General features: G+C 27.2%; 1 protein-coding gene across 1 annotated transcript; it reads right to left on the minus strand.

The window, feature by feature from the left end:
* Positions 1 to 846: 846 nt before the first annotated feature.
* Positions 847 to 8,572, minus strand: LOC111308442 (4-hydroxybenzoate geranyltransferase 2-like). Its single transcript, XM_022906766.2, has 9 exons — positions 7,952 to 8,572; positions 7,663 to 7,798; positions 4,848 to 4,969; positions 3,889 to 3,958; positions 3,652 to 3,801; positions 2,132 to 2,267; positions 1,935 to 2,031; positions 1,542 to 1,613; positions 847 to 1,163 (listed from the first exon to the last, which is right to left on the minus strand). Exons 1-8 carry the CDS (start codon positions 8,311 to 8,313, stop codon positions 1,544 to 1,546), a joined length of 1,143 nt encoding a protein of 380 aa, XP_022762501.2. The 5' UTR covers positions 8,314 to 8,572; the 3' UTR covers positions 847 to 1,163; positions 1,542 to 1,543.
* Between the last annotated feature and the right edge of the window lie 1,869 nt (positions 8,573 to 10,441).

The following is a 10,441-nucleotide window of genomic DNA, read 5'->3' on the forward strand; positions in this document are numbered from 1 at the left end:
ATTCATAATATGAAATAACTTTATTTGGTTAAAAATTATTAATTCATATGAATTAAAGATCAACGTATTTGGTATTATTAAAAATCAAATATTATTTTATTTAAAAATATGAAAATAATCATTCTTATTATAATAATTACACAAGTTAATAATTTAAATGTTGTTTAAAAATAATAATTTATAAAATGTAGCAATATTTTATTTATTTTATAATAAATATAATTAACTTATTAAATATATTTATTTATTAAGTAAAGTAATTTTTAAATATAATTACGTAAAAAAATTTTGAATTAGAAAATAAAACTAATTTATTAAAATCATAGTAAAAAAAACTAAAGACATTATATTATATATAAAAATTAGAAAAAGTGAAAAAAAATACAAACTATTTTTGAACTTGTTATTAATAAAATATTACTTTGAAAATAAAATTTTATAATATAAAATAATTATAATTTTAAGAGGAATCAAAATTTTAATTCACACATTAAATGGGTAATATTGACTATTATTAATTTTACATATTACTTTATTTCAGTGATAAAAATTTTTGAGAATGAGAATTAAATCATTCTTTAAAATAGTGATCTAATCACTCTCGGTGATCCAAAATCAGTACCATATAAGATCAACATGTGTTTACTAAATAAAGTGATCTAATCACTAGGTATAGATTATCATGATTTTTAGAATAATTATCTCATACTAAACACTATTTATGTGATTACCAAATATGATGATCTAATCATCATTTGTAAATCATCATAATTTTTTGAATGATCAACTAATACTAAACGGTATCTGAAGATTAGTAATGACATTAATCCATTTTAGCACTGAATATCTATATAATTAGCAAGTCGATGTCAAATAAAAAACAACTGGTTTTCGCTTCTACAAAAGTTGTAGAAATTATTTTCAAATTTCTCCAAAACATTACTCACCGATAGCCAGAGATAATGCACCCAAAAAGAAAAGCAAAAAAAAAAGACCAGAGAATCCCAACTTGAAATAATTACAAAACATAAATGTCTTATGCGTTTTTCAACTCCAACCTGGTTCAGAAAGGGTGAGACTCAGCAAATTTGGAACCATATAGTCATTACAGCAACAGCCTCGCGCTTCCAATGGTTAGCAGCTGATGATACCTAGGCATACAGCTGATGTTCACCGAATAAAAAAAAGAAAGAAAATATATTAAGATCTACTAAATTTTAACATTATTTTTTAAGTTTATATTTGATACATTATTAATGTGCAAATTTTATATAATATCAAAATCAAATAATATTATTTCATTAATAAACAAATATGAATTTTTACAAGTTCTTAAAATAAACACAAATTTTTTTTTAAAAAATAACTTTTATTAATAAAACGATATTATCTCTTTTATTGATAATATATAAAATTTATATATTAATTATGTATAAAATATAAATTCTTTATATATATATATATATATTTTACAATTTATCACATCGAAAAGATGTTTAAGTACTTAGCAATAGCATATTCAGTTAAAATTAAAAATATACCTTTAAGGGAAGACTCTTCCCAATAAAATCCCACTGAAAATAAGGGCACCAAACCATTTGTTGGACACAAACCTGACACCATGACAAGGAGATTTTAATTAGGAGTACTGACTAAACTGGAATCTGTATTTGACAAAATTTTACGTAAAAATGAATTGCTATCACTGCTAAAAGAAGCTTCCCTAACATTTATATCAATACCCATCAAAAGGTACTTTGTGCATAACAAGGAAATTTGACACATTTATTTGCAGGCAAAACCAGTAATTTCTCAGAGAGGTCTTTGGAAGTGTGATGGAAGAGATTCTCGTCGCACCACAACTGCGTTAGATGCGAGGAGGTAAGGAATCCCTCCCACCACGCTGCCAAAGGAAGCCTAAGATAAATACGCACTTTCTACCGGAATCCGCTGGGGATGACAGATTAACAGTCCCTATCTGCCAAGCTAATTGTCCAGATGCAGCAGCTAGAAACACATAATATGGCCACCCTGCTCAAAAACAGATTATGGAGATTTTAGCAAAATTAGAAAGAATTACAATAATCAAAGAAAATGTTGCTTGGTAGTTTCAATGTAAAGCAGTAAGTACCTATTGCAGCATTGTATCCCGTAAGAGCAAGACTACTAATGCATGTAATTGCAAACCCAGTAATCCACTCCTTGGATGAATCCCCAAATTTCAGGGCCGTGGACTTGACACCAATTTTGATATCATCTTTTTTATCCTGAATTAATTCATGGTTAGATCAACAACATCAAAGATAACAGTTTTTAGATGATTGCTCCGACATACCCCACTATTCCATGACACCGACAGATCTTGTTAAATAGAGAAAGTATCACGCAGCAGATGGGGAAGAAAACGCAAAAACAAGTCACGCAAGTCATTTTGAGTCTTTGACCCAGGAAAATTAAACAGCTACGAATGCCAAAAAAACTCTACATGCGTCACTTCTCACTTTGTATATACGCCTATCCAAGGACCGATCGGGTAAGTCCGTATCAGAGTTTTCAAATCCAAGATCGGTTTGAAATATTTTTCACTTAGTTTCAAATATGTTTGAGAATTTAAAATTAAATAAAAATTGATTTTTATTTAATCTTAATTTTAAAATATATTTAAAGTATTAATATTTTAATACTTTTTAATATATATTTTAAAAGTTTTTAGGCTGACAGGTTGGGCCTTCTACGGGGTTTTAAAAGGCCTACTAGCTTGGTTTATCCAATCTGTCTATGGAGCCATGATTTTTCAAATCCAGGATCGGCTTGGAAAATTATTCAACTTAATTTTAAATATATTTTAGAATTTAAAATGAATTCAAATTAATTTTATTTAATTTTAATTTTAAAATATATTTAAAATATTAATATTTTAATACTTTTTAATATATATTTTAAACAATTTTGGGGCTCTTGGGTCCGACGGGTGGGGCTTGTCTAGGGTTTTTTAAAAGACCAACCACACTGGTATCATGGTATGTCCAATCCGTCAATGGACATATCTAATTATATACAACTCGATATTGATTTTTAAAATTGTAATTAAATCTTTATTAGATTTTGTCACTAAGCTTTCAATTTTATTAATTAATTTTTTGAATTTTTATTATCCTTTAATTTATTAAATTTTACTGCTAAATTTTTTATTTTATTTAATTTATCTTTAAAATAATGAAATAGAATTATTTTAGGTAGTATTTTGTTAAAGCAAAAATAGAATTTCATTAAATTCGTTATTTATTGTTTAAAAAAAAAAAAAGAAAGAAAGAAAGTATAGTGCCAAGATTCAATGAAGTTAAAGTATAATAACAAAATTCATAAAGGAAAGAAAGTATAATGACAAAATTCCACGTATTAACATTATGAAAATTTTGGGTTTAATCTAAAAAATAACTGCTACTCTATGTCATAATCATCTCACAACACCATGACCCTGATAAGTTATAGAAGAGCTAAATCTGTCTCAATTGTGATTGCCAATATCTCAACTCCATGGCTAGTCTCAACCAGAATGAGGTTGTTGAAACTCGAAATTAACTTAATAAGTTGAGGGAAAACTTTTAACAACAAGGAACAAATTGTCGAGAGATAGTAAATTGTATTTACCTGATGAGCATATATGGTATCGTACAAAAGAGTCCAGAGAAAACCAGAAATGAACAATGGGAAGACAACAGATGGTTGTAAGCTTCCTTTAACTGCATGCCAGCCGAATAAGACTCCCCAGTTGATGGTCAAACCCAAATAGGCTTGGGGCTGCATCAATAATATTATAAAGGTGTATGAAAGATAAAATCAACAAAGACCCAACAGGGAAAAGAAAAGGTATATAGTCATCATTACCCAATATGTCATTCTCTTCATGAGAGGATAGGTAGAAATTAGGAAGATGAATAAAGCCTCATAGATCATGCTGTGATTAACATATAGTAAAACCAATATTAGATCGATATAAATATATATATATATAGCAAATCTAATGTCAAACAAGTGTAAAGCTTTGGAAAAAACTAAAAATTTGATCTCGTTCTTTTTTATAAAATTCTATTTGTAGCTGAAAATGATTTTAAACTTTTCACTTAAGTTCCCAAAGTTAGAAATACATAAAATCTTTTGTTATATTTGAGTAAACAAAGATCACTTTATGTCTCAGAAAATTTTATTATCATCCAGCTAGCGTTTTCCAATAAATATCGTTGAGTGAACTGATTTGGGTTAATAAGACAATTAATGGAGTAAAACGGTTCATGGATAGCAAATTAAGTTGAAATTTAAAATACTTTAAAAATGATACAAGAAATTTAAAGGTTTTCGTAGATCTAAATCCAGGAATAACAGTGACGGCAATGAACCCTTAATTTACTCCACTATTTACTCAATAACCTGGATTTTGTAGCCTATTTTTTGTAGATATAATCCTGGATTTTATAGCCGATTTTACATCAAGATCAAACATCCCGTCGTTGTCAAAGAAGAAAATTTAAAGATTTGAATACAGAATAAGGAATGGATCAAAGATCCTTATTCTATTTAGGATAAACTTAAACTTTACTAGCACACTGTGGATCAACTCAATTAAGGTTGTAAACCAAAGAACAAACCTCGCTTTAATTTGCCTAATGCTTTATGCAACTATGTACATTTGAAATGTCTTATGCTATGACAGATGCATAGAATGCCGAACAATAGTTTAAACGTTTTCGATTTAGGTACAAGTTTGAAAAAAAAAAAAAAAGTAGGTTTTTCAATCATTATGGAAAACAAAAAGCATTGAAGCAAGGAGAAGAGAATCAAGTGACTACCTATAGTTGGTGAGTTGGAGGAGAATTCCATGACTCAAAAGCAATTGAAACGCAAAAAAACAAAGTCCTTGAAATGGTGTGACAGCACCACTTGCAAATGGTCTCATTTTTGTACGCTCTACCTGCGCACAGAAGAAATGCCTTCACATGTAGGATAGTTGCATGGATAAAGAAACATGGTTGGTTTATAATTTTGAGGCCCTTTTATTTTGTAGGGAAAAGAATGTCAAGAAAAAAAAATTATAATCATTAATCTACGTAGAGCTTCATTTGAGAATACTTTTACTTCTACTTTCACTTTTGTTTTTTCTTTTAAAAAAAATGAATAGAAAAGAAAATAAATAAAATAAATAAAAAATCACAGACAAATAGGGAAAAAGAAAAGAAAAGAAAAGCAAAGAACAAAAATATCCACTAAATGAAACTCAAATTTGTTTTGTTTGCAGCTATGACTAGTTTAAATGCTTCTAAAAAAATTGAAATGTTGAACCGTGCCTTTAAAGAGATTATGCTTTATCATTGTTTTTGAGTGTTCTGTGCATTATTATCAAACAACAACCTGGCTTCTCAATTCTCATTATTTATCATTACGTACAATATTTTTATTGCATGCGGAAAACATGTTGGCAATGATATTATATATTAATCACATACTTAATTCTAACTGGCCGGGTTAGTTAAAAAAAAAATTTCCACCGTCAATAATGTTTTGGTTTATTGCTAAGAGGAAGTTTTAAAATTATGATATTTTAAGTTTTACAGTATATAAATTTAATTATTTAGTTATGTTTCAATTTATTAATTAATTACTTAATAATTAATACAATTTAATTACAATATAATAATTTATTATTTAATTATTTATATAATTTTAATATTTAATTATAATCGTAATTACCAAAAAAAAAAAAAAAGGGATTGGGTATTATATTTAGTGGGGCCAAGTATTGAGCCACAAAGGTGTAAAAAAGTTTTTTTGCCTCCCTGACCAGGTTAATAAGGATAATAAAATCATTTATATTTCGTTGGTTCAATTCGTTCTAATATGATAAAAATAGCTTTTTTTTTTTAAATTGAAAGTTGGGTAAGAGATGAATTGGGTTTTTTTTTTAAGTTGGCTTTAAGTTGAAAATTTTTTTTGTTATTTATTTAATTTATATTTATATTTATACAAATGAATTATATCAATAAAATTATAATTTAATTTTTTCAATTTAAAATATTAATTTAATAAAAATATTATATTTATGTATAATTAAAATATAATTTATATTAAAAAATAATATTTTGTAAATATTATGTTAAATTAAATTTATCAAATTAATTTAAATAGAATGGTTACAATTAGTAAATATATAAATAAGACCCAGTAAAAAAACATAATATTTTGAACTCAAAATTAAATTTTAATTTTTAAATCATAAATTAAAATTCAATTTTTTTTTAAATCTTAAAATTAAAATTCAAAATAAGTTTCAAATTCAACTCTCAAATTATTTCAATCGTTAAAGTTTTGTTAATGAAAAACATATAATATATCAATAGGGTCGGTAATCCAACCCGTCTTCAATGGGTTTTGATCCGATCCGATTTCATAGGATCGATTTTTTTTTTAGTCAGGTTTTCAGGTCGGGTTAGATATTGTTAAAAAAAAATCGAGATCGAGTTTTAGACAAACTCAATTTGACTTGACCTAACCCGATATTTATATATAAATTAATTTTTTAATTAATTATTTAATTTATTTATATATATTTATATGATTATATATTTAAATATTTATATTTTAAAAAATAATATTTTATTAATTTTAAGTCGGGATCGAGTCAAAATCAAGTATGAAAAAAATAAAAAAAAATTTGGGTCGAGTTCGGGGCGAGCAAAAACCCGCCCCAACTCGACCCGTTGCCAACCCTATATATCAATGGTAATTTAATTATGATCATATTTTTAAAATGATAATTTAATTATTAATATTTTAAATTTAGTTATTAAATTTTGAATAAATATTTTTTTTCTTTAAATTATTAGTCTTTAACAAGATATTAATTTGATAATGTCACGTTAGCAAAAAAAAATGGTGAGGCTCTTTGACCTTTTAATCAGATTTTATCCACTTACATTTATTTTTAGATTTAATATCCAAATAAACATTAGAATTTTATTTTAAAATACAAATAAATTTTCATTTTTTATGACATGAAATTAAGATTATAATTTTTATTTTATTATAATTATTTTCATTAAATCTTAAAATTGAATGAATAATGTTTAATTGATAGAATTTTTAAATTAATATTATTTCAAATATTTATCATTTAACTCATTTAAATAAATTTAAGTATTTTTACAAATTAAGTTATTTTTAGTTAAAAAATTGAAACAAAAAATTAAATATTTCATACCGTTAAGATTATAGTTTCGATAAAATAAAAATTTTTAACCTTAATTTCATACCATAAAAAATTAATACCTTATTTGCATTTTAAAATAAAGTTTAGGGTTTTCATTACAATCTATAATTTTGTAATTATAACAAAAATTATATTAAAATCCATTACTTATAACTGTGAATTTCATATAAAATTTTAAAAAATCTTACGTAATCATAATTTATAATTAATTAATTAATTATGGTATAATAATTGTAAGTAACGTGCTTCTAAATTATATCATATAGATATATACTTGATATTTAGTTAAATTTTTAATGATGATTGATGAGCTAGATGGATTGAAAAAAATTGAATTTTAAAAATTGTAAATAAGAGTATTGTAAAACATCACCATTAATTTTATTTTAACGAAAAATTACCATTTTATCAATATCACGGTCATGGAAATCATTAATGGTACAAGCAGCACCCCTCAGAAGTGGAGCCACAGAAGCAAATAGAGCTAAAATCTTGAAATCAGGAAGACTTCCACTGGATGCTGCCAACGTAGCTGACCTATAAGTAAATAGCAATTGCAGGGAATTCAGTTTAATAATTAATTAGAAGAATATGCATAAAAAGCCTGAATAATGCGACTATAATCTATATATAAACAGGCATATTTTCAAGTTTTCACCACCAAAAAATAAAATAAATGAACGAGCATACCATGCAAAGGGAAAAATCAATAACCATGTACCGATGGGCTTCTCCACGCGAGCAAGCTTTGCCAAAGGCTGAACTTTTTCGGGTAAGTAATCAATCCAAGATGAAACCTCCACAACTTTCTCATTTTGGCCACTTAGCCTTTCATTTTCTTTGCCGACTGGAGATGTGGTTGTTGACATGCAAGCAATTCGGGTTTTGTATTTTGAGGAAAGCAATAATGAGGAATTTTTCTGAGAAAAAGACGGAGTCGGGAATGGGCTGTTCAAAGCAGGATTCCTGAACAACCTTGTTGTTGGGAGTGTAGAAAAAAGAGAGGGAGTTAGGAGCCTGCATGAAGCGTGAGCGATTGAAAAAGATGCCATTTTTTTCTGTTTACAGCTGAGAATGAGATCAATGTTTGGCTGTTTGAGGCAGTTCTTCAATTTTGGAGTTCGGCCAGCTTGATCACAAAACTGGACTAAACCAAAATTGTGCTGAAGAAAGAATATCTGGAGTGAATTCAATCGTACTAGAGCATAGATGCTTCATGATTCTAGTTATGCTATTTAAAGACTAACGAATTTCAATCCAAAAGATGCCGGTCTTGCAAGGCAACGAAAGTTGTGGAAAAAAGAAAACAAACTAACAATCCACTTACCTCAAGTGCAACAATTTTTCAAATTTACGATTATTGAAATGTAGGATTTTCCATTCCCAAGTCTAGGTCGCCTGGGTATTTGACTTTGAATAAGAGCACCTACCACTACAGCCAGTCAAGGCGGCGTGCGGTCGAAAAATTAAGAGGATATTTAGATAATTGGTCAGTTTAATTTATGAGAGATTAAAAATAATGATGAAAGTAAAATTAGTTATTATAATAATAAAATTAAAATTAATAATAAAATATATGTTTAAATATAAATACGGCTGTGAAGGTGAAGTAAAATATAGTGATAAAAAATGATTATTAAGAATATTAAAGTAAAATTTGTATATAATAAAAATTTTGAATTATTTTTTATTTAATAGTATATCAAATAAATAATTAAAATTATTTGTTTATTATATAATTATAAATTTTATTTATTATATTAAATTAATAAAATTATTTCAAAATTTTTAAATAAAAAATTAAAAATTAAAAAGATTACAAAAAGCAAAAGTTAATTTCCAAGAACATTTCCAAGAACACTATAATCTTAAGGTTAAAATAAAAAAAATAAAAAGGTCAGAAATGAAAAAAACGAGTCCAGTGGAAACGGAGAATCTCCACTGAAACTTTCACCCTTCGATTGAAAATCTCATGCCACTGGGTGCAAACGCACTAAATCAGTGTTATCCAAATGTTTGTCAATGATATGAAATGGAATAAAAGCATTGTTTTCCTGCTACACCGGTGCTTCGTTCAAATTCAAACGAAAATTAAGAGTTCAATTTGAATGGACTATAAGATTAACCGATTAAAAATAACGACAAAAATAAAATTGATTACTGTTGTAAACGTTAAATTTATTCAAATTTTTTAAATTGGGACTGATTTCTATTTATTTGAGTCAAGATCCAATTTTATTTGTTGGGCCTGAGCCCATTAATTTAATTTTTATTTTTATTTTATTTTATTTTATTACTTAATTTTATAATTAAATATTAAAATACAATAACATTAAATAAATATTTAATTAATTTAAAAGAATGATGATAAATCAATCCTGCCAACCCACTCCCATGCCCTGGCCCAACTACCCCAGCCTACAACACAATCCCATCCCCATTTTTTTTTTTCAGCATTGTTTCCACTGAACCTACAAGGAGACACCATCAAAATTAAAAAAATATAAGCAAGCCCCCTACACCCAGCTCCCTCACCGCCCGCCAAACAACACACCCTACATCACCACAAATCACACCATCGCCGCCACTACCCACGCTACCCGCAGCCCCCTTAAAACCATCCACTTCCCCACCAGGCACACACCCCCAATCTAGCCAAAGAAAACCGCCCCCAGTAGAACCCCCTGTCACAACCAAGAGAGCAGCCCAAAACCATCATCTTCTTCAACAAAAAAAAAAAAAAAGAAACATATTTTTCAGATTCACAGCACCCATTTGCCCCCCGAAAAGCACCACTGTCAACACCCAAGAACACAACAAAAGAAAGCCATAAAAAAAAAAAAAAGAAACCCATTTACCCTCTATTTCCAAAATCACAAAAGAAAAAATCATAACATAAATATCCAGTGGAAAGGAAAGGGGAGTGGGAGATGAAGAAGAAAGAAAGAATGAAAAAGTGAAAGAGAGCTTAACAAGCAACGAAGAGGAAAGTTTTTTTCCTTATAAAAAAATATTGAAAGGAAATTGGGGGCAGGATTCAGTTAACTTAGGAAAGTTAAAAAAAAAAAAAGGAAAAAAAGCTTAAAAAAAAAATAGAAGCTTCGACATAAAAAGTTTTAAAATTTAAAAAAAAAAAAAAAAAAAGTAGCTTTGAAAAGTTAACAAAAAAGTTTTGAAAAG

Source organism: Durio zibethinus, chromosome 2 (assembly GCF_047325235.1).
Source record: "Durio zibethinus cultivar Kanyao isolate XHJ-2024 chromosome 2, ASM4732523v1, whole genome shotgun sequence".
Lineage (NCBI taxonomy): Eukaryota > Viridiplantae > Streptophyta > Magnoliopsida > Malvales > Malvaceae > Durio > Durio zibethinus.